The sequence below is a fragment of the Salvelinus alpinus genome, chromosome 20 (genome assembly GCF_045679555.1).
Source record: "Salvelinus alpinus chromosome 20, SLU_Salpinus.1, whole genome shotgun sequence".
Lineage (NCBI taxonomy): Eukaryota > Metazoa > Chordata > Actinopteri > Salmoniformes > Salmonidae > Salvelinus > Salvelinus alpinus.
The window spans coordinates 22,632,457-22,657,733 of NC_092105.1; the positions used below are offsets into that span (position 1 = coordinate 22,632,457).

Genomic DNA, 25,277 nt, shown 5'->3' on the forward strand with positions numbered 1-25,277 from the left:
CTTTGAGACAGGTCCAGGAAGGTGGGCCAAACCCGTGGGCTTCATGGCTCTGCTTCCATTACATAATTGGCCGTGCTCATGTCTCCCTGTCTGGCTGACTAACTCTAACAGACCTGTCAGTCTAAAAAGCAGCACCTCAGTGTGAGTGTAAATGTGTGTGTGTGTGTGTGTGTGTGTGTGTGTGTGTGTGTGTGTGTGTGTGTGTGTGTGTGTGTGTGTGTGTGTGTGTGAGAGATAGAGAGAGAGAGAGAGAGAGAGAGAGAGAGAGAGAGAGAGAGAGAGAGAGAGAGAGAGAGAGAGAGAGAGAGAGAGAGAGAGACTCTCTGGCTGACTCTACCACTTCCAGACCTGTCTATCCTATTAGACCTAGACCTACATCACTCCGCCACCAGAGACCATACAGATGAATTATTCATGGTAATATTATGTTTACATCACACTATGAGTCTGATGATTCATGCTTAACAGGTGTAAAGAGTTGACATTTTATCACTAATACAGCACTGTGCATTTAGTATAGTACAGCTTGTCCTACTTTGTCAGTTCTGCAGAGTCGTAGTCCAGAACCCAAGTCACGGAGACCCATAACATCAAAAGAAGGCACAAAATAACAGAAGAACTATTTTTAAAAATGTGCCTTTTTAATAAAGAGAAATGAATACTTCCGTTGATACATAAAGATACTTTCACAAGAGCAACGTTTTATTATAATCGTTATAATTAATTTTCATAAGCATTAGACATCAGATATACAAACGGTGTGTTCTGTAGCAAATATACTCTATAGTACAGCAGCAGGATTGGCATCATGTACAAAAATACACATATGATTTCTTACAGGTCGTACAACACTATAACAAAGCATCACATGAACATAAATATAGACCTCTACCTGTTGTTGAACGACAGACATGCGGAAACAGAGCTCAAGCACAACCAAACATCTACTATGACCAGGGGAAAATAACTGTACATATATGACAATATAAACACCAACAACAAGACCATATAAACATACAAACGATATGCTATAAACAACATTGACCAGCCATATAAAACAAACCCAGACACTCTTAAAATCCTCTTGAATGTATTAAACGTAGGACTCCTCAGCAAAGAACATTTGGTCAAAGTCGTCGACACACGGGTCACTACACTTCCTGCTCTGCCACTCCCTCTTCCCCTGGACGAGGGCCAGAGCCACCTCTTGACTCCTACCCAGGCATGCGTCTGCATCCACCCGCCCCTGCGAGGAAAAGTAGTCCCTCACTGCCCGCGTGGTGGAGGGTGATAGGCAGATCCCTGGCTCTGAGTTTGGGCCTGCTCCGTTGCACTGTGGCTCCACGTCAGAGACTCTAAGTCCGCTCTCAGGGAGCTGCTGATCTTTGACCCTGTGGGTCCGGGACTTGACCCTGGGCCTCTCCAGGGTAAGGCTGGAGGCTGCATCTGTCACGCATGAGGGCTCTGAGGCTCTGCGAGGCATGGTGAGGACCTTGCGGCTGGCCTCCATGGCCGGGGTGAGGGAATGAGACTTATGCCTCTGGAGGGTAAGTGTTGAGCTACTCTGTCCATAGAACACACCCTGGGGGGGCTGGATGACCTCACTTTCTATTCCAGTGGGCTGCTGGGTGACGCCACTTCTTGTGGGGGGTCTGTCGGTGACTTTGCAGGACTGGTTGTGTAGCAGCCGTAGCTCCTTTACGGTGAGGGGTTTCTCTGTGCCTCTGTAGAAAGGAGACCTACTCCCCTGTAGCTGTAGGATAGCCTGCTGGTAGGATGGAGGGCTGCTGGACCTCCTTTTGGTGGTCACCTCTACACCTTTAACCTCTGGGGATTTTGGGAGGCTAACCCCTTCCCCTTCCCCCTCCCCCACTTCCTCCTCCAGGTGTCCGTTGTCGGGTTGCCGAAGCGACAGCCGTCGGTCCCTCTTGAACCAAGTGTTGGGGTGCAGGCCGTGGTGGGTGGACGGGGTCCGGGAGGAGTGGGGGGGGTGGCTTTGGCTACAGTCCACTGTGTCTCTCTTGGGGGGTGAGCCCTGGGGGGAGCGGGGTAAGCGGGGTGAGAGGGGGAAGAGGTGTGAGAGGGGGAAGCGGGGTGAGAGTGGGGAGTGGGGGGAAGGCTCAGCCAAATGGAAGCCTGCGCTGGTGACATAGTCCGTGGAATACTGGGAGAAGGCGGAGTCTAAGGAGCTGAGGGAGGAGCCTGTGGGGGAGGTCGCCGGGGACGACAGGCTGGAGCAGCTTGCATCCAATCGTAAAGGAGGGGGCGGGGCGTGCCTCAGCTTCCTCCGCCCAAGAGTTCCAACCCCTCCTCTTTCTCCACCTGTGACTACAATGTCTTTCAGCTGCAGAGCCCTGAGCCCCTGCTTCAGAAATACTTCATCCTCCTCTTCCTCCTCCTCTTCTTCCTCTCCCTCCATCGCCGCATCGTAGCTTGCTTTACGTGATGCCAAACTGTGCTTATCTGATTGGACAATCAGAGCTCCGGGGGTGTGTCCGAGGGCGGGCTCCGAGCTGCGTCGTAACCTCCGAGGGCCATGTGATTGGACAAAGGACTGACGTGGCTGTGGTTGGCGTACGACGGAGGTGAACTTCCTGGGTCTGGGCAGTGGAGGGAGATGTAGGAGGTCATCCTCAGGGTCAGGGTCAGGGTCAGGGTCTGGGTCACAGTCACTCAGCGTGATGACAGAGTCTCTGCTGTGGCTGTCTGGCATGGCCTTGTCCCTCAGAGGGAGGGACTCCTGGAAGGGTGACTCTGGGTCTTCGTTTAACTCGTTCTCCAGGCTGTCGTAGGATGAGTCATTCATCTGGAAAGATGACACATCTATGGAGGGAGAGAGAGAGGGAAAGAGAGAAGGGGGAGTTTGAGTTTGAACAAACCTCCATTTCATTAGGTAGACACAGGGTTTGAAAACTAAGCATAAAGTGCTGAAATGGTCCCTAGCATACAGCTGCCATTCAAAGAGGTTGGTTTAGGGGAGAAGGAGGAAATTGGCTGGTGTGTTAATGAGTCACTGAGAGTGTACTAATCACTGAAGTGACTGAGGTCAACATACTGACCCCAATCAGCAAACCTCACCGAGACACAGGCTTATGGAGAGGCCACGTCTGAGAGAACACTGAACTCGGACACACGCACGCACGCACGCACACACACACACACACACACACACACTGCAGCTAGTCAGGGTTAATATGCTCTTTAACGGTGATAAGGGCTCCAATACACAGAACCACTTTCTTGCTGTCGACACACATACACTCGTGACTTTTTTGACCCTTGTGAAGAGCTGTGTCAAATTAAACCACCTCTGTGTTGTTTCAGTTTTGCTTGGTTTGTGACCTCTCTCTTCCTCACTCCACCTCCAGGAGGCATCTATTTTCTCCCTGTCTTTTCTGTTCCTATCCAACTTTATCTTATGAAGTTTTCTACCACCAAAACTAACAACATTTGTTTAGAGCACTGTACAACATAATTTGGATTTAGATGTTATTTCTTCAGTAAATAAATGGAGACTTTGTTTACCTGATCCGTGGTCGCTGCTGTTGCTCTTCTGAGGGAATGCACCAAACAGAGAGGTGACATCATCTCCCAGGACCTTCCTGCAGTTCTCAATCAGGAACCGTACCAGCTCACAGACCTGGGAACAGATCATAGACCTTGTTACACAGTCACACAAGTTAACTTCTTTGGGGTACGGGGCAGTATTTTCAGGTCCGGATGAAAAGCATGCCCAGAGTAAACTGCCTGCTACTCAGGCCCAGATACTAGGATATGCATATTATTAGTAGATTTGGATAGAAGACACTCTGAAGTTTTTTAAACTGTTTGAATGATGTCTGTGAGTATAACAGAACTCAAATGGCAGGCAACAACCTGAGGAAGAACTCCAACCAGGAAGTGGGAAATCTGAGGTTTGTAGGTTTTCAACTCTTTGCTTATCCAAGATACAGTGGAAATGGGGTCATGTTGCACTACTTCCTAAGGCTTCCACTAGATGTCAACAGTCTTTAGAACCTTGTTTGATGCTTCTACTGTGAAGTGGGGGCGAATGAGAGGAGATTGAGTAAGGTCTCTCCCAGAGTGCCACGAGCTGACCATGCGCTGACCATGTGTGTTCATGTGAGAGTTAGCTGCGTTCCATCGCATTTCTGAAGACAAAGGAATTCTTCGGTTGGAACATTATTGAAGATTTATGTTAAAAACATCCTAAAGATTGATTCTATACATCGTTTGACATGTTTCTACGGACTGTAACGGAACTTTTTGGACTTTTCGTCCGTACTTTCTGCTGGACTTGCACGTGCGTCGTGAGTTTAGATTGTGTGCGCGGAGGAACAAGGAGGAATTTGGACATAAATTATGAACATTATCGAACAAAACAAACATTAATTGTGGAACTGGGATTCCCGGGAGTGCATTCTGATGAAGATCATCAAAGGTAAGGGAATATTTATAATGCTATTTCTGACTTCTGTTGACTCCAACATGGCGGATATCTCTTTGGGTTGATTTGTCGTCTGAGCGCCGTACTCAGATTATTGCATGGTTTGCTTTTCCCGTAAAGTTTTTTTGAAATCTGACACAGCGGTTGCATTAACCTTTCACGAGCCTCTACCCCGGGTCCGGGATCAACCCCCACCCCCCCCACACACTGATTAGCATAGCTAGCATAGCTTCACAAGTAGATAGTAGCATCTAAATATCATTAAATCACAAGTCCAAGACACCAGATGAAAGATACAGATCTTGTGAATAAAGCCACCATTTCAGATTTTTAAAATGTTTTACAGGGAAGACAAAATATGTAAATCTATTAGCTAAACACGTTAGCAAAATACACCACTATTCTAACTCCATCAGTTTCTTACTCCTTCAGGTGCTATCACCAATTCGGCTCAACTAAGATATTGATAGCCACTAACCAAGAAAAAACCTCTTCAGATGACAGTCTGATAACATATTCATGGTATAGGATAGTTTTTGTTAGAAAAAAGTGCATATTTCAGGTAGAAATCACAGTTTACAATTGCACCGACCATCACAAATCGACTAGAATTACTAGATAGAGCAACGTGTATGACCAATTTACTCATCATAAAACATTTCATAAAAATAGACAAAGCATAGCAATGGAAAGACCCAGTTCTTGTGATTTCAGACCATATTTCAGATTTTCTAAGCGTTTTTCAGCGAAAACACAATAAATCGATAAGTTAGCATACCACATGTGCAAACGTTACCAGAGCATCGATTCCAGCCAAAGAGCGCTATAACGTAATCACCGCCAAAATATATTAATTTTTTCACTAACCTTCTCAGAATTCTTCCGATGACACTCCTGTAACATCATTTTACAACATACATATACAGTTTGTTCGAAAAGGTGCATATTTAGCCATACAAAACCGTGGTTATACAATGGAAATAGTCACAACTCAAGCCTCAAAATGAGGAACGTCAGCTTTCAGAGTGATCTAGTTTAATCGAAAGCTAATCATATACTTGACTAAAAAATACAGGGTTGACAGGAATCGAAAGACAAATTAGTTCTTAATGCAACCGCTGATTTACATTTTTAAAATTATCCTTACTTTTCAATACAGGGTTCGCCAAGTGAAGCTATACCAAACAAAATGGCGAAATATGCGTTTAATATATTTCGACAGAAAAACGATTTATCATATTAAATATTGGTTACTTTGAGCTGTTCTTCCATCAGATTCTTGGGCAATGTATCCTTTCTATGTTATAAACGTCTTTTGGTCGATAGATGTCCTCTGTCCTTCGAAATGTCCACCACCAACGACCGACACCCCGAAACGTTTCCAAAGCTAAAAAGGGCACGACAAAGAAATTCCTCAAAATCGCACTAAACGGATATAAATTGCTATAAAACGGTTCAAATTAACTACATTATGATGTTTTTAACAACTATAACGACTGAAAACATGACCGGAGAAATCTAACTAGTTAAACAACGATTTGGAATGAGGCAGGTCCGATGTCCATCTTGCTTGTGGCGCGCGGAGAGAGAGAAAGGTCTTCCCACGTTTTGTGGTTTTATATGGGCTGGGATTGTGCAATAGACTCCATTCAAAACGTGATGACGTACAGACACCCAGAGGAAGACGTAGGCAGTGTCGGTTTCTTCATAGCATTCACTGTCGCCTTAAAAACAGACTCCAGATCAGGGGTAAAAATTTCTGAAATCTGACCCCTGTCATGAAAAGTGCTGTAGATATTGTTCTGTACCACTCAGAGACAAAATTCCAACTTCTATAGAAACTAGAAGGTGTTTTCTATCCAATAATAACAATAATATGCATATTGTACGATCAAGAATTTAGCACGAGGCAGTTTAATTTGGAGACCAAAATATGCTAATGCGGAACAGCACCCCCTATAGTTGCAAGAAGTTAAGGAGAAGTGGATCTAATATTACATGTATAACACTTGTATTTTCATCAACATTTATGATGACTATTTCTGTAAATTGATGTGGCTCTCTGCAAAATCACCGGATGTTTTGGAACTACTGAACATAACGCGCCAATGTAAACTCTGATTTTTGGATATAAATATGAACTTTACCGAACAAAACATACATGTATTGTGTAACATGAAGTCATATGAGTGTCATCTGATGAAGATCATCAAAGGTTAGTGATTAATTTTATCTATATTTCTGCTTTTTGTGACTCTCTTTTTGGCTGGAAAAATGGCTGTGTTTTTCTGTGACTTGGCTCTGACCTAACATAATCGTTTGGTTTGCTTTCATCGTAAAGCCTATTTTAAATCGGACACTGTGGCTGGATTTACAACAAGTGTATCTTTAAAATGGTGTACAATACATGTATGTTTGAGGAATTTTAATTATGGGATTTCTGTTGTTTTGAATTTGGCGCCCTGCAGTTTCACTGGCTGTTGACGAGGTGAGACGCTACCGTCCCACATACCCTAGAGGGGTTAATGACTGGTCCCAGATCAGGGCTCAGACTGCAATTTATACTGTAGGTTATTTCACAGGTAGTTTCCCGGGTAGACTGTTTAAAAGCGGACTGTGTCATGGTTTTCACAATATGTCAGCCTGTTTTACACTCCTCTGTTCAGAGGGCTACGGGAGTGAATGGACTGATAGAGCATGGCTTTGAATTTCACAGGCTAGTCCAACACAACGGAACTCCAGCAAGGGAATAAGGCTAAACTGTCTTCTCTCTCACTCTCCTTATCACGATCGTCGTGGTAATCATACTCAGACAGAGGCGCAGCGTACGTAGAGTTCCACATGTTTATTAATTGAAACTCACAAAAACAATAAAGAGCAACGAAACGTGACGTTCTGTAGAGCTCATAGGCATCAACACGAAAACAAGATCCCACAAAAACCAGTGGGGAAATGGCTGCCTAAATATGATCCCCAATCAAAGACAACGATAAACAGCTGCCTCTGATTGGGAACCATACCAGGCCAACATAGAAATAAATGCACTAGATCACCCACCCTAGCCACACCCCGACCTAACCAAAATAGAGAATAAAAAGGCTCTCTATGGTCAGGGCGTGACACTCCTTCTGTCCCTCCTTGTATTTATCCTGGTTCTGTCTATCATGGGGGCTGCCAATCAAACTCACTGAGATAAGATCTAGAAACGCAATCATTAATCCAGAACCTGTTGTCATTGGTGTAGGGGGGCTTTTTCTGAGGTAAGGTATGGTAGCATGCGTATTTATTGTGCAAACTTTTCTGACAAACATTTACTCAAGCCACTCAGAGACTAACATGTCTGTAGGAGCCACAAACATCTAAATGATAACCGTGGAGTGATGGAGAAGGGAGCGGAAGTGAAGTGGGGGAAAATCTGGGAGCGGAGGGGAGCGGAGGGAAGGGGAGTGTTCCAGACTGCCCAGTGCCGTTAGAGACCAGACCCACGCCAGCCCACTTTGACTTGGCTCCTTGTGAGACCGCGACCGACCAGGGGAATGTCAAAATCTCACATTTTGGAGCCAGTGGGCCACACATACAAACAAACAGAAAGAAGTGTGTGTTGTGTGTGGGAGAGAGTGTGTGCTAGAGAGAGCAAGAGTGTCTCCGTGTACGTGTGTGTGTGTTTGTGTTTGCTTGTGTGTGTGTGTGTGTGTGTGTGTGTGTGTGTGTGTGTGTGTGTGTGTGTGTGTGTGTGTGTGTGTGTGTGTGTGTGTGTGTGTGTGTGTGTGTGTGTGTGTGTGTGTGTGTGTGTGTGTGTGTGTGTGTGTGTGTGTGTGTGTGTGTGTGTGTGTGTGTGTGTGTGTGTGTGTGTGTGTGTGTGTGTGTGTGTGTGTGTGTGTGTGTGTGTGTGTGTGTGTGTGTGTGTGTGTGTGTGTGTGTGTGTGTTTGCTGGTGTGTGTCCGTGTGAGTTTGCGCCTGTGTGTAAAGACAGAAAGCGGTGGGTTTGTCAAAACACACTCGTCCTCAGGAATCTGTAGGAAATGCTTTGGATTTTTTCCCAGTGAACCTCAACAGGCCCAAGCCTCACCAGAAACAAACACACATTTGACACGGAGAGAGAAATATCTGGAAACAACCAGATTGAGTGTGTTCCAACAACAATGTGTCCAAAATCGACCGTAATTCAGAGAGTATTATAGACAGGATGACTTATTTGTGTTTATTATTAACTTACAATACATCTGGGGCCACTCGTTGCAAATTGAATCATTTTAGGATTAGCATGTGTTGCACACAGTCTAGTGGTAGGGTTAGTACTGTCATGTGTTGGACACAGTCTAGTGGTAGGGTTAGTACTGTCATGTGTTGGATACAGTCTAGTGGTAGGGTTAGTACTGTCATGTGTTGGACAGTCTAGTGGTAGGGTTAGTACTGTCATGTGTTGGACACAGTCTAGTGGTAGGGTTAGTACTGTCATGTGTTGGACACAGTCTAGTGGTAGGGTTAGTACTGCCATGTGTTGGACAGTCTAGTGGTAGGGTTAGTACTGTCATGTGTTGGATACAGTCTAGTGGTAGGGTAAGTACTGTCATGTGTTGGACACAGTCTAGTGGTAGGGTTAGTACTGTCATGTGTTGGATACAGTCTAGTGGTAGGGTTAGTACTGTCATGTGTTGGACAGTCTAGTGGTAGGGTTAGTACTGTCATGTGTTGGACACAGTCTAGTGCTAGGGTTAGTACTGTCATGTGTTGGACAGTCTAGTGGTAGGGTTAGTACTGTCATGTGTTGGACACAGTCTAGTGGTAGGATTAGTACTGTCATGTGTTGGACAGTCTAGTGGTAGGGTTAGTACTGTCATGTGTTGGACGCAGTCTAGTGGTAGGATTAGTACTGTCATGTGTTGGACAGTCTAGTGCTAGGGTTAGTACTGTCATGTGTTGGACACAGTCTAGTGGTAGGGTTAGTACTGTCATGTGTTGGACACAGTCTAGTGCTAGGGTTAGTACTGTCATGTGTTGGACACAGTCTAGTGGTAGGGTTAGTACTGTCATGTGTTGGACACAGTCTAGTGCTAGGGTTAGTACTGTCATGTGTTGGACACAGTCTAGTGGTAGGGTTAGTACTGTCATGTGTTGGATACAGTCTAGTGGTAGGGTTAGTACTGTCATGTGTTGGACAGTCTAGTGGTAGGGTTAGTACTGTCATGTGTTGGACACAGTCTAGTGGTAGGGTTAGTACTGTCATGTGTTGGACACAGTCTAGTGGTAGGGTTAGTACTGTCATGTGTTGGACAGTCCAGTGCTAGGGTTAGTACTGTCATGTGTTGGACACAGTCTAGTGGTAGGGTTAGTACTGTCATGTGTTGGATACAGTCTAGTGGTAGGGTTAGTACTGTCATGTGTTGGACACAGTCTAGTGCTAGGGTTAGTACTGTCATGTGTTGGACACAGTCTAGTGCTAGGGTTAGTACTGTCATGTGTTGGACACAGTCTAGTGCTAGGGTTAGTACTGTCATGTGTTGGACAGTCTAGTGGTAGGGTTAGTACTGTCATGTGTTGGACACAGTATAGTGCTAGGGTTAGTACTGTCATGTGTTGGACACAGTCTAGTGCTAGGGTTAGTACTGTCATGTGTTGGACACAGTCTAGTGGTAGGGTTAGTACTGTCATGTGTTGGACACAGTCTAGTGGTAGGGTTAGTACTGTCATGTGTTGGACACAGTCTAGTGCTAGGGTTAGTACTGTCATGTGTTGGACACAGTCTAGTGGTAGGGTTAGTACTGTCATGTGTTGGACAGTCTAGTGGTAGGGTTAGTACTGTCATGTGTTGGACACAGTCTAGTGGTAGGGTTAGTACTGTCATGTGTTGGACACAGTCTAGTGCTAGGGTTAGTACTGTCATGTGTTGGACACAGTCTAGTGCTAGGGTTAGTACTGTCATGTGTTGGACACAGTCTAGTGGTAGGGTTAGTACTGTCATGTGTTGGATACAGTCTAGTGCTAGGGTTATTACTGTCATTTGTTGGACAGTCTAGTGGTAGGGTTAGTACTGTCATGTGTTGGACAAAGTCTAGTGCTAGGGTTAGTACTGTCATGTGTTGGACACAGTCTAGTGCTAGGGTTAGTACTGTCATGTGTTGGACACAGTCTAGTGGTAGGGTTAGTACTGTCATGTGTTGGACACAGTCTAGTGGTAGGGTTAGTACTGTCATGTGTTGGACACAGTCTAGTGCTAGGGTTAGTACTGTCATGTGTTGGACACAGTCTAGTGGTAGGATTAGTACTGTCATGTGTTGGACAGTCTAGTGGTAGGGTTAGTACTGTCATGTGTTGGACACAGTCTAGTGGTAGGGTTAGTACTGTCATGTGTTGGACACAGTCTAGTGCTAGGGTTAGTACTGTCATGTGTTGGACGCAGTCTAGTGGTAGGATTAGTACTGTCATGTGTTGGACAGTCTAGTGGTAGGGTTAGTACTGTCATGTGTTGGACACAGTCTAGTGGTAGGGTTAGTACTGTCATGTGTTGGACACAGTCTAGTGCTAGGGTTAGTACTGTCATGTGTTGGACACAGTCTAGTGGTAGGGTTAGTACTGTCATGTGTTGGACACAGTCTAGTGGTAGGGTTAGTACTGTCATGTGTTGGACAGTCTAGTGGTAGGGTTAGTACTGTCATGTGTTGGACACAGTCTAGTGCTAGGGTTAGTACTGTCATGTGTTGGACACAGTCTAGTGGTAGGGTTAGTACTGTCATGTGTTGGACAGTCTAGTGGTAGGGTTAGTACTGCCATGTGTTGGACACAGTCTAGTGCTAGGGTTAGTACTGTCATGTGTTGGACACAGTCTAGTGGTAGGGTTAGTACTGTCATGTGTTGGACAGTCTAGTGGTAGGGTTAGTACTGCCATGTGTTGGACACAGTCTAGTGCTAGGGTTAGTACTGTCATGTGTTGGACACAGTCTAGTGCTAGGGTTAGTACTGTCATGTGTTGGACACAGTCTAGTGCTAGGGTTAGTACTGTCATGTGTTGGACACAGTCTAGTGGTAGGGTTAGTACTGTCATGTGTTGGACAGTCTAGTGGTAGGGTTAGTACTGCCATGTGTTGGACACAGTCTAGTGCTAGGGTTAGTACTGTCATGTGTTGGACACAGTCTAGTGGTAGGGTTAGTACTGTCATGTGTTGGACAGTCTAGTGGTAGGGTTAGTACTGTCATGTGTTGGACAGTCTAATGCTAGGGTTAGTACTGTCATGTGTTGGACACAGTCTAGTGGTAGGGTTAGTACTGTCATGTGTTGGACAGTCTAGTGGTAGGGTTAGTACTGCCATGTGTTGGACACAGTCTAGTGCTAGGGTTAGTACTGTCATGTGTTGGACACAGTCTAGTGCTAGGGTTAGTACTGTCATGTGTTGGACACAGTCTAGTGGTAGGGTTAGTACTGTCATGTGTTGGACAGTCTAGTGCTAGGGTTAGTACTGTCATGTGTTGGACACAGTCTAGTGGTAGGGTTAGTACTGTCATGTGTTGGATACAGTCTAGTGGTAGGGTTAGTACTGTCATGTGTTGGACAGTCTAGTGGTAGGGTTAGTACTGTCATGTGTTGGACACAGTCTAGTGGTAGGGTTAGTACTGTCATGTGTTGGACACAGTCTAGTGCTAGGGTTAGTACTGTCATGTGTTGGACACAGTCTAGTGCTAGGGTTAGTACTGTCATGTGTTGGACACAGTCTAGTGGTAGGGTTAGTACTGTCATGTGTTGGACACAGTCTAGTGCTAGGGTTAGTACTGTCATGTGTTGGACACAGTCTAGTGGTAGGGTTAGTACTGTCATGTGTTGGACACAGTCTAGTGCTAGGGTTAGTACTGTCATGTGTTGGACACAGTCTAGTGGTAGGGTTAGTACTGTCATGTGTTGGACACAGTCTAGTGCTAGGGTTAGTACTGTCATGTGTTGGACACAGTCTAGTGCTAGGGTTAGTACTGTCATGTGTTGGACACAGTCTAGTGCTAGGGTTAGTACTGTCATGTGTTGGACACAGTCTAGTGGTAGGGTTAGTACTGTCATGTGTTGGACACAGTCTAGTGGTAGGGTTAGTACTGTCATGTGTTGGACACAGTCTAGTGGTAGGGTTAGTACTGTCATGTGTTGGACAGTCTAGTGCTAGGGTTAGTACTGTCATGTGTTGGACACAGTCTAGTGCTAGGGTTAGTACTGTCATGTGTTGGACACAGTCTAGTGGTAGGGTTAGTACTGTCATGTGTTGGACACAGTCTAGTGGTAGGGTTAGTACTGTCATGTGTTGGACACAGTCTAGTGGTAGGGTTAGTACTGTCATGTGTTGGACACAGTCTAGTGGTAGGGTTAGTACTGTCATGTGTTGGACACAGTCTAGTGCTAGGGTTAGTACTGTCATGTGTTGGACAGTCTAGTGGTAGGGTTAGTACTGTCATGTGTTGGACACAGTCTAGTGGTAGAGTTAGTACTGTCATGTGTTGGACAGTCTAGTGGTAGGGTTAGTACTGTCATGTGTTGGACAGTCTAGTGGTAGGGTTAGTACTGTCATGTGTTGGACAGTCTAGTGCTAGGGTTAGTACTGTCATGTGTTGGACACAGTCTAGTGCTAGGGTTAGTACTGTCATGTGTTGGACACAGTCTAGTGGTAGGGTTAGTACTGTCATGTGTTGGACAGTCTAGTGGTAGGGTTAGTACTGTCATGTGTTGGACACAGTCTAGTGGTAGGGTTAGTACTGTCATGTGTTGGACACAGTCTAGTGGTAGGATTAGTACTGTCATGTGTTGGACAGTCTAGTGGTAGGGTTAGTACTGTCATGTGTTGGACACAGTCTAGTGGTAGGGTTAGTACTGTCATGTGTTGGACAGTCTAGTGGTAGGGTTAGTACTGTCATGTGTTGGACACAGTCTAGTGGTAGGATTAGTACTGTCATGTGTTGGACACAGTCTAGTGGTAGGGTTAGTACTGTCATGTGTTGGACAGTCTAGTGGTAGGGTTAGTACTGTCATGTGTTGGACACAGTCTAGTGGTAGGATTAGTACTGTCATGTGTTGGACAGTCTAGTGGTAGGGTTAGTACTGTCATGTGTTGGACACAGTCTAGTGGTAGGATTAGTACTGTCATGTGTTGGACGCAGTCTAGTGCTAGGGTTAGTACTGTCATGTGTTGGACACAGTCTAGTGGTAGGGTTAGTACTGTCATGTGTTGGACACAGTCTAGTGGTAGGGTTAGTACTGTCATGTGTTGGACACAGTCTAGTGGTAGGGTTAGTACTGTCATGTGTTGGACACAGTCTAGTGGTAGGGTTAGTACTGTCATGTGTTGGACAGTCTAGTGCTAGGGTTAGTACTGTCATGTGTTGGACACAGTCTAGTGCTAGGGTTAGTACTGTCATGTGTTGGACACAGTCTAGTGGTAGGGTTAGTACTGTCATGTGTTGGACACAGTCTAGTGGTAGGGTTAGTACTGTCATGTGTTGGACACAGTCTAGTGGTAGGGTTAGTACTGTCATGTGTTGGACACAGTATAGTGCTAGGGTTAGTACTGTCATGTGTTGGACACAGTCTAGTGGTAGGGTTAGTACTGTCATGTGTTGGACACAGTCTAGTGGTAGGATTAGTACTGTCATGTGTTGGACAGTCTAGTGGTAGGGTTAGTACTGTCATGTGTTGGACACAGTCTAGTGGTAGGGTTAGTACTGTCATGTGTTGGACACAGTCTAGTGGTAGGGTTAGTACTGTCATGTGTTGGACACAGTCTAGTGGTAGGGTTAGTACTGTCATGTGTTGGACAGTCTAGTGGTAGGGTTAGTACTGTCATGTGTTGGACACAGTCTAGTGGTAGGGTTAGTACTGTCATGTGTTGGACACAGTCTAGTGGTAGGGTTAGTACTGTCATGTGTTGGACAGTCTAGTGGTAGGGTTAGTACTGTCATGTGTTGGACACAGTCTAGTGCTAGGGTTAGTACTGTCATGTGTTGGACACAGTCTAGTGCTAGGGTTAGTACTGTCATGTGTTGGACACAGTCTAGTGCTAGGGTTAGTACTGTCATGTGTTGGACACAGTCTAGTGGTAGGGTTAGTACTGTCATGTGTTGGACACAGTCTAGTGCTAGGGTTAGTACTGTCATGTGTTGGACACAGTCTAGTGGTAGGGTTAGTACTGTCATGTGTTGGACAGTCTAGTGGTAGGGTTAGTACTGTCATGTGTTGGACACAGTCTAGTGCTAGGGTTAGTACTGTCATGTGTTGGACACAGTCTAGTGCTAGGGTTAGTACTGTCATGTGTTGGACACAGTCTAGTGCTAGGGTTAGTACTGTCATGTGTTGGACACAGTCTAGTGCTAGGGTTAGTACTGTCATGTGTTGGACACAGTCTAGTGCTAGGGTTAGTACTGTCATGTGTTGGACACAGTCTAGTGGTAGGGTTAGTACTGTCATGTGTTGGACACAGTCTAGTGCTAGGGTTAGTACTGTCATGTGTTGGACACAGTCTAGTGCTAGGGTTAGTACTGTCATGTGTTGGACACAGTCTAGTGCTAGGGTTAGTACTGTCATGTGTTGGACACAGTCTAGTGGTAGGGTTAGTACTGTCATGTGTTGGACACAGTCTAGTGGTAGGGTTAGTACTGTCATGTGTTGGACACAGTCTAGTGGTAGGGTTAGTACTGTCATGTGTTGGACAGTCTAGTGCTAGGGTTAGTACTGTCATGTGTTGGACACAGTCTAGTGCTAGGGTTAGTACTGTCATGTGTTGGACACAGTCTAGTGGTAGGGTTAGTACTGTCATGTGTTGGACACAGTCTAGTGGTAGGGTTAGTACTGTCATGTGTTGGACACAGTCTAGTGGTAGGGTTAGTACTGTCATGTGTTGGACACAGTATAGTGGTAGGGTTAGTACTGTCATGTGTTGGACACAGTCTAGTGCTAGGGTTAGTACTGTCATGTGTTGGACAGTCTAGTGGTAGGGTTAGTACTGTCATGTGTTGGACACAGTCTAGTGGTAGAGTTAGTACTGTCATGTGTTGGACAGTCTAGTGGTAGGGTTAGTACTGTCATGTGTTGGACAGTCTAGTGGTAGGGTTAGTACTGTCATGTGTTGGACAGTCTAGTGCTAGGGTTAGTACTGTCATGTGTTGGACACAGTCTAGTGCTAGGGTTAGTACTGTCATGTGTTGGACACAGTCTAGTGGTAGAGTTAGTACTGTCATGTGTTGGACAGTCTAGTGGTAGGGTTAGTACTGTCATGTGTTGGACAGTCTAGTGGTAGGGTTAGTACTGTCATGTGTTGGACACAGTCTAGTGGTAGGATTAGTACTGTCATGTGTTGGACAGTCTAGTGGTAGGGTTAGTACTGTCATGTGTTGGACACAGTCTAGTGGTAGGGTTAGTACTGTCATGTGTTGGACAGTCTAGTGGTAGGGTTAGTACTGTCATGTGTTGGACACAGTCTAGTGGTAGGGTTAGTACTGTCATGTGTTGGACACAGTCTAGTGGTAGGGTTAGTACTGTCATGTGTTGGACAGTCTAGTGCTAGGGTTAGTACTGTCATGTGTTGGACACAGTCTAGTGCTAGGGTTAGTACTGTCATGTGTTGGACACAGTCTAGTGGTAGGGTTAGTACTGTCATGTGTTGGACACAGTCTAGTGGTAGGGTTAGTACTGTCATGTGTTGGACACAGTCTAGTGGTAGGGTTAGTACTGTCATGTGTTGGACACAGTCTAGTGCTAGGGTTAGTACTGTCATGTGTTGGACACAGTCTAGTGGTAGGGTTAGTACTGTCATGTGTTGGACACAGTCTAGTGGTAGGATTAGTACTGTCATGTGTTGGACAGTCTAGTGGTAGGGTTAGTACTGTCATGTGTTGGACACAGTCTAGTGGTAGGGTTAGTACTGTCATGTGTTGGACAGTCTAGTGGTAGGGTTAGTACTGTCATGTGTTGGACACAGTCTAGTGGTAGGATTAGTACTGTCATGTGTTGGACACAGTCTAGTGGTAGGGTTAGTACTGTCATGTGTTGGACAGTCTAGTGGTAGGGTTAGTACTGTCATGTGTTGGACACAGTCTAGTGCTAGGGTTAGTACTGTCATGTGTTGGACACAGTCTAGTGGTAGGGTTAGTACTGTCATGTGTTGGACAGTCTAGTGGTAGGGTTAGTACTGTCATGTGTTGGACAGTCTAGTGGTAGGGTTAGTACTGTCATGTGTTGGACACAGTCTAGTGCTAGGGTTAGTACTGTCATGTGTTGGACACAGTCTAGTGCTAGGGTTAGTACTGTCATGTGTTGGACACAGTCTAGTGGTAGGGTTAGTACTGTCATGTGTTGGACACAGTCTAGTGCTAGGGTTAGTACTGTCATGTGTTGGACACAGTCTAGTGGTAGGGTTAGTACTGTCATGTGTTGGACAGTCTAGTGGTAGGGTTAGTACTGTCATGTGTTGGACACAGTCTAGTGCTAGGGTTAGTACTGTCATGTGTTGGATACAGTCTAGTGCTAGGGTTAGTACTGTCATGTGTTGGACAGTCTAGTGCTAGGGTTAGTACTGTCATGTGTTGGACACAGTCTAGTGGTAGGGTTAGTACTGTCATGTGTTGGACACAGTCTAGTGGTAGGGTTAGTACTGTCATGTGTTGGACACAGTCTAGTGCTAGGGTTAGTACTGTCATGTGTTGGACACAGTCTAGTGGTAGGGTTAGTACTGTCATGTGTTGGACACAGTCTAGTGGTAGGGTTAGTACTGTCATGTGTTGGACACAGTCTAGTGCTAGGGTTAGTACTGTCATGTGTTGGACACAGTCTAGTGGTAGGGTTAGTACTGTCATGTGTTGGACACAGTCTAGTGCTAGGGTTAGTACTGTCATGTGTTGGACACAGTCTAGTGCTAGGGTTAGTACTGTCATGTGTTGGACACAGTCTAGTGGTAGGGTTAGTACTGTCATGTGTTGGACACAGTCTAGTGGTAGGGTTAGTACTGTCATGTGTGCTCCCTCATTTGTTTATTCAATTATGCACTCCCTGAACTTGCTTGCCAACTCCCAGCGCACTCGTTACAAGTACTGTGAACTGGTGTGTCAATTCTTACTCTGTGTGAGTAACTAAACGTAAAATGTCAAGCTTTCCTGTCAGTGCATAGATTTTACACTTGTGTTGTGTCACCGTGACTGCAAGGATAGACATCTCAAACTTGTGTGCTTGTGTGTGTGTCAGTACAGATATTGAAAACAGGTGACTAAATCAATGTAAAATGAGAGTGTAAGTAGGTCAGTCCAGGTTTAAAGAGGAAACATACATAGTATAGCCCAGCCTGAGGCTCCTAGCAGGAGGTTGACACACTCTCTAACTCCACACTGCTGTTTGTTCTTCCATTGGACATCCTGCTTGGTCAGACAGCTACAGTAGCAGCAACAGTTTAACTTTCCTTTACACCCTGTCCTGGCCCTTAGCCTCAGCCATCCAAACCGCCAGACCTTTAGGCGTACATTACACTACCATTCTAAAGTTTGTGGTCACTTAGAAATGTCCTTGTTTTCCATGAAAACATACATGAAATGAGTTGCAAAATGAATAGGAAATATAGTCAAGATGTTGACAAGGTCATAAATAATGATTTTTCACTGAAATAATAATTGTGTTCTTCAAACTTTGCTTTCGTCAAAGAATCCTCCATTTGCAGCAATTACAGCCTTGCAGACCTTTGGCATTCTAGTTGTCAATTTTTTGAGGTAATCTGAAGAGATTTCACCCCATGCTTCCTGAAGCACCTCCCACAAGTTGGATTGGCTTGATGGGCACTTCTTATGTACCATACGGTCAAGCTTCTCCCACAACAGCTCAATAGGGTTGAGATCCGGTGACTGTGCTGGCCACTCCATTTTAGACAGAATACCAGCTGACTGCTTCTTCCCAAAATAGTTCTTGCATAGTTTGGAGCTGTGCTTTGGGTCATTGTCCTGTTGTAGGAGGAAATTGGCTCCAATTAAGCACCATCCACAGAGTATGGCATGGCGTTGCAAAATGGAGTGATAGCCTTCCTTCTTCAATATCCCTTTTACCCTGTACAAATCTCCCACTTTACCACCACCAAAGCACCCCCAGACCATCACATTGCCTCCACAATGCTTGACAGATGGCGTCAAGCACTCCTACAGCATCTTTAATTTTTTCTGTCTCACGAATGTTCTTCTTTGTGATCCGAACACCTCAAACTTAGATTTGTCTGTCCATAACACTTTTTTCCAATCTTCCTCTGTCCAGTGTCTGTGTTCGTTTGCCCATCTTAATCTTTTATTTTTATTGGCCAGTCTGAGAAATGGCTTTTTCTTTGCAACTCTGCCTAGAAGGCCAGCATCCCGGAGTTGCCTCTTCACTGTTGACGTTGAGACTGGTGTTTTGCGGGTACTATTTAATGAAGCTGCTAGTTGAGGACGTGTGAGGCGTCTGTTTCTCAAACTAGACACTCTAATGTACTTGTCCTCTTGCTCAGTTGTGCACGGGGCCTCCCTCTCCTCTTTCTGTTCTGGTTAAAGCCAGTTTGCGCTGTTCTGTGAAGGGAGTAGTACACAGCGTTGTACGAGCTCTTCAGTTTCTTGGCAATTTCTCGCATGGAATAGCCTTCATTTCTCAGATCAAGAATAGACTGACGAGTTTCAGAAGAAAGTTATTTGTTTCTGTCTATTTTGAGCCTGTAATCGAACCCACAAATGCTGATGCTCCAGATACTCAATTAATCGAAAGAAGGCCCGTTTTATTGATTCTTTAATCAGCATAACAGTTTTCAGCTGTGCTAACATAATTGCAAAAGGGTTTTCTAATGATCAATTAGCCTTTTAAAACGATAAACTTGGATTAGCTAGCAGAACGTACCATTGGAACACAGGAGTGATGGTTGCTGATAATGGGCCTCTGTACGCCTATGTAGATATTCCATTAAAAAATCAGCTGTTTCCAGCTACAATAGTCATTTACAACATTAACAATGTCTACACTGTATTTCTGATAAATGTTATGTTATTTTAATGGACAAAAAATGTGCTTTTCTTTCAAAAACAAGGACATTTCTAAGTGACCCCAAACTTTTGAACTGTAGTGTATGTATGTATGTATGTATGTATGTATGTATGTATGTATGTATGTATGTATGTATGTATGTATGTATGTATGTATGTATGTATGTATGTATGTATGTATGTATGTATGTATGAACATATGTATGTATGTATGTATGTATGTATGTATGTATGTATGTATGTATGTATGTATGTATGTATGTATGAACATATGTATGTATGTATGTATGTATGTATGTATGTATGTATGTATGTATGTATGTATGTATGTATGTATGTATGTATGTATGTATGTATGTATGTATGTATGAACATATGTTCCCTTGTTCTTAACTGGAAATGTAACTGGAAGTACACGCAAGCAACTCACTCTCACCCAAATTTCCCATTGACATTAATACTTAATATAGGCAAGAGTATGATGTACTAACACACATACACTGTGTGGTAGAATTATGTGATTGAAATAAGATATGAAAGTAAATTAAATAAATGAAAAAGTTTGTTAGCAGAGAGGGAAATCTTGAGAAAAAGTTTGAGGTTTGGGTCCATTTTCACCTTCTTGGTGGCCTCCCCCTCCCCCCGTGGGCTACAGGGGGCTGGTGTCCACAGCATGCTGGGAGCGATGCACACAGACAGATTGAAGGCATTCATCTGGTTGTCTTCTGCATTTCCTTGAATACAGTGGAGCACGGCAACCACGTGTCTGAGAAGCAACAGGTTTTCACTGGGCAGAAGATGGACTAACCTGAGGTGGGGGGGGATGACAAAATAATCAGTGATGAAAACACAACATTGACAACATCTGGTAAGACTGGATGTGTCAGAAAAAGATTTAAATAGTGGGCAGAGAATGATGAGGGTGATCTTTGTTTTTCCTATGTGTTTGTGAAGGTGCGATACGGGGAGTGTCAGTACCTATGGATGGCTAGCCATTTCTCCTCTCCCTCCTCTCGCTCCATCACTCTAACCCACTGCTCATACAGATCCACACAAAGCAGACTGCCTGGAACGTTCCGCAGGAAGTCCTGTTGGGGAACACAACCATAGGCACACAATTTAGGTTAGAACACATCACCACATACAGTTGAAGTCGGAAGTTTACATACACCTTAGGCAAATACATTTAAACTCAGTTCTTCACAATTCCTGACATTTAATCCTAGTAAAAATTCCCTGTTTTAGGTCAGTTAGAATCACCACTTTATTTTAAGAATGTGAAATGTCAGAATAATAGTAGAGAGAATGATTTATTTCAGCTTTTATTTCTTTCATCACATTCCCAGTGGGTCAGAAGTTTACATATACTCAAATAGTATTTGACTTCAACTGTAAGTGTATGTAAACTTCCGACTTCAACTGTATGCTTCTTTTCAGTAGAGATGATATGAATCCTGAAAATATGGCACGTAAAGTAGAACAGAATGCTATGAAAGAAACTCAACTATTATGCAGTAATATTATAGAGTAGTTGAGAGATGGCACAGCCAGATGTGTTTTTACTGAAGGAATCTATCCTTTTACACTCAACATTGTTTGTTTGTCAGCTCAGTTGTTTTCAGCTTGTTGGCTAGGATTGGGTATAGTAATATAGTAATATGCTTAACTGAACAGCAGCATGTGTTCTGTGTATGTGTGTGTGTGTGTGTCCTGTTCTGTCTGATCTAATACAGCTACAGGTTTCCAGTAAAGCCTCCCAACATGTGCTTTGAATTGAGTGTGTTTTTCTACCTAAGCTTTGTCTTCCACTCCAATCACTTCACTACTTTCTGTCTGTCTAAGACTTTCTATGATTTCAAACACACACACACACACACACACACACACACACACACACACACACACACACACACACACACACACACACACACACACACACACACACACACACACACACACACACACACACACACACACACACACACCACACACCACACACACCACACACACACACACGATATGGCGGTGAATATGTGTGTCTACAGCTGTGTTAGCTCTGTGCTGTGAATTATTCTAATGTGTTGAAGCAGGATGAAACAGATCCTTCAAACCTCCTCTCTCTCATGTCCCATTTTATCTGATCTGACAAGCCTGGCTAAACCCTTTAAACTCTGATTAATACAAAAGGACCCTGGTGTGTGTGTGTGTGTGGTGTGTGTATGTGTGTTTGCTTGCGTTCTGTCCTACCTTGAAGACTGCGGCGGTGACGAACACAGACTCGTGTGTGAGTGTGTGTGTGTCCTCTGTCCCATTGTCCAGTCTGTCTCTCAGCTCTCTGCAGGCTTTGGCCCCTGCAGAGCGACGGAATATACCCCTGGTGTAGGGACCCTCCTGGTACAGAAACACCAGCATGTCCATGACAGGTTTGGGCAGGGTGTGGTCAGGGGGGCAGACGGAACTGAGAGACCGTCCGAACAGGCGTCCCGGGGTGGGGGACTGGGAGGTGGGGGACAGGGGGACACCATCCAGTTGGCTACTGGACCCCCTCCAGAAGGCCCAGTTTATCAACAACCTCTTCCTCTTAACAGACTTCTGACCTGGCTCTATGGAGAGAGAGAGGGAGAGAGGGGGGGGGGGTTAGTCCAACATTAAAGACATTATTCTGATATGAAGTAGGGCATACTGCTCAATAAAACACAACGAGAGGGAGAGAGAGGGGGAGAGAGATGAAGACTTAATGTTGTTTGGAGAGAGCACAGGAAGGGAAAAAAAGAGAGAATGGTAGTGTGTGAGAGAGAGAGAGAGAGAGAGAGAGAGAGAGAGAGAGAGAGAGAGAGAGAGAGAGAGAGAGAGAGAGAGAGAGAGAGAGAGAGAGAGAGAGAGAGAGAGAGAGAGAGAGAGAGAGAGAGAGAGAGAGAGAGAGAGAGAGAGAGAGAGAGAGAGAGGCATTGATTCAGAAAGAGACGTGACTAGAGAGGGGTCTGAGTCTAATGGGGTGGAGGTCGGGCAGTCTGTCTGGAGAGAAAGAGACAGCTAGAGAGAAACAGAGAAAGAAAGAGTGTTTGTGTGTGCTTAGTGAAACCATATTTCTGAGACTTGGTAAATCATGTTAAGTAGCTGTGAGTCTTCATATAGTGGCACGAAAAAGTATGTGAACCCTTTGGAATTATTTGGATTTCTGCATAAATTGGTCATCAAATTTGATCTGATCTTCATCTAAGTCACAACAATAGACAAACATTGTGTGCTTAAACTAATAACACACAAATTATTGTATTTTTCTTGTCTATATTGAATACATAACTTAAATATTCACAGTGTAGGTCGGGAAAAGTATGTGAACCTCTAGGCTAATGAATTGGAGTCAGGATTGGAGTCAGGACTCAGCTAACCTGGAGTCCAATCAATGAGACGAGATTGGAGAAATTGGTTAGAGCTGCCCTGCCCTATAAAAAACACTCACAAAATTTCAGTTTGCTATTCACAAGAAGCATTGCCTGATGTGATCCATGCCTTGAACAAAAGAGATCTCAGAAGACTTGCACAAAGCTGGAAAGGGTTACAAAGGTATCTCTAAAAGCCTTGATGTTCATCAGTCCATGGTAAGACAAATAGTCTATAAATGGAGAAAGTTCAGCACTGTAGCTACTCTCCCTAGGAGTGGCCGTCCTGCAAAGATGACGGCAAGAGCACAGTGCAGAATGCTCAATGAGGTTAAGAAGAATCCTAGAGTGTCAGCTAAAGACTTACAGAAATCTCTGGAACATGCTAACATCTCTGTTGACGAGTCTACGATACGTAAAACACTAAACAAAAATGGTGTTCATGGGAGGACACCACGGAAGAAGCCACTGCTGTCCAAAAGAAACATTGCTGCACGTCTGAAGTTTGCAAAAGTGCACCTGGATGTTCCAAAATATTCTGTGGACAGATGAAACTCCAGTTGAGTTGTTTGGAAGGAACAATGTAGAAAAAAAGGCATAGCACACCAACATCAAAACCTCATCCCAACTGTAAAGTACGGTGGACGGAGCATCATGGTTTGGGGCGGCTTTGCTGCCTCAGGGCCTGGACAGCTTGCTATCTTCGACGTAAAAATTAATTCCCAAGTTTATCAAGACATTTTGCAGGAGAATGTTAGGCTATTTGTCCGCCAATTGAAGCTCAACAGAAGTTGGGTGATGCAACAGGACAACGACCCAAAACACAGAAGTAAATCAACAACAGAATGGCTTCAACACAAGAAAATACACCTTCTGGAGTGGCCCAGTCAGAGTCCTGACCTCAACCCTATTGAGATGCTGTGGCATGACCTCAAGAGAACAGTTCACACCAGACATCCCAAGAATATTGCTGAACTGAAACAGTTTTGTAAAGAGGAATGGTCCAAAATTCCTCCTGACCGTTGTGCAGGTCTGATCCGCAACTACAGAAAACGTTTGGTTGAGGTTATTGTGCCAAAGGAGGGTCAACCAGTTATTAAATCCAAGGGTTCACATACTTTTCCCACCCTGCACTGTGAATGTTTACACGGTGTGTTCAATAAAGACATGAAAACGTATAATTGTTTGTGTGTTACAAGTTTAAGCAGACTGCGTTTGTCTATTGTTGTGACCTAGATGAAGGTCAGATCAAATTTTATGACCAATTTATGCAGAAATCCAGGTATTTCCAAAGGGTTCACATACTTTTTCTTGCCACTGTATGTTACATCCCGTGTGTGTCTATGAACAGTACCAGTCAAAAGTTTGGACACACCTACTCATTCAAGGGTTTTTCTTTATTTTTACTATTTTCTACATTGTAGAGTAATATTGAAGTCATCAAAACTATGAAATAACACATATGGAATCATATAGTAACCAAAAAAGTATTCAACAAATCAAAATAATGTCCTTTGCTCGTGTTTCTTGGCCCAAGCAAGTCTCTTCTTATTATTGGTGTCCTTCAGTAGTGGTTTCTTTGCAGCAATTCGACCATGAAGGCCTGATTCACGCAGTCTCCTCTGAACAATTGATGTTGAGATGTGTCTGTTACTTGAACTCTGTGAAGCATTTATTTGGGCTGCAATTGCTGAGGCTGGTAACTCTAATGAACTTATTCTCATGTCTTAAAGTAATTGGTTTTCTTTGGTTATTTGAGCTGTTCTTGCCATAATATGGACTTGGTCTTTTACCAAATAGGGCTATCTTCTGTATACCCCCCTTACCTTGTCACAACACAACTGATTGGCTCAACGCATTAAGAAGGAAAGAAATTCCACAAATTAACAAGGCACACTTGTTCATTGAAATGCATTCCAGATGACTACCTTATGAAGCTGGTTGAGAGAATGCCAAGAGTGTGCAAAGCAGTCATCAAGGCAAAGGATGGCTACTTTGAAGAATCTCAAATATAAAATATATTTTGATTTGTTGAACACTTTTTTGGTTACTACATGATTCCATATGTGTTATTTCATAGTTTTGATGTCTGCACTATTATTTTACAATGTAGAAAATAGTAAAAATAAAGAAAAACCAATGAATGAGTAGGTGTGTCCAAACTTTTGACTGGTACTGTATGTCTGACAGACTATGAGCTCTCTGTCTGTGTGTTTATTTGAGTTACGTTGCGCGTGTGGGTACCTGTTTGTCTGTCTACTTGGACTTTCTGGATAAAAACATTATATTTGTGTGAAGCACAGTTTATACTGTGTTTATGAGGGGGGGGGGGGAGACAATAAAAGGCCCTTCCACATTAGTGGCACAACACCCCTAGCTGCCCAGGACCCTGCACGTTCAAATCTGACTTTAACACTCCACTCCAGCTTTACACTCAGTTACATTTT

General features: G+C 44.2%; 1 protein-coding gene across 4 annotated transcripts in view; it reads right to left on the minus strand.

The window, feature by feature from the left end:
• Positions 1-621: 621 nt before the first annotated feature.
• The window catches only part of LOC139546496 (rho GTPase-activating protein 20-like), a 68,387-nt gene continuing 43,731 nt past the window's right edge, over positions 622-25,277 (minus strand). For all 4 annotated transcript variants that reach the window (XM_071354929.1, XM_071354928.1, XM_071354927.1 and 1 more), the window contains exons 10-14: positions 21,695-22,050; positions 20,426-20,535; positions 20,066-20,255; positions 3,526-3,640; positions 622-2,823 (exon numbers count right to left, since the gene is read on the minus strand). In XM_071354929.1, coding sequence (XP_071211030.1) covers positions 1,094-2,823; positions 3,526-3,640; positions 20,066-20,255; positions 20,426-20,535; positions 21,695-22,050 — 2,501 coding nt within the window. In that variant the 3' untranslated portion in view covers positions 622-1,093. The remainder of the gene's footprint in view (positions 2,824-3,525; positions 3,641-20,065; positions 20,256-20,425; positions 20,536-21,694; positions 22,051-25,277) is intronic.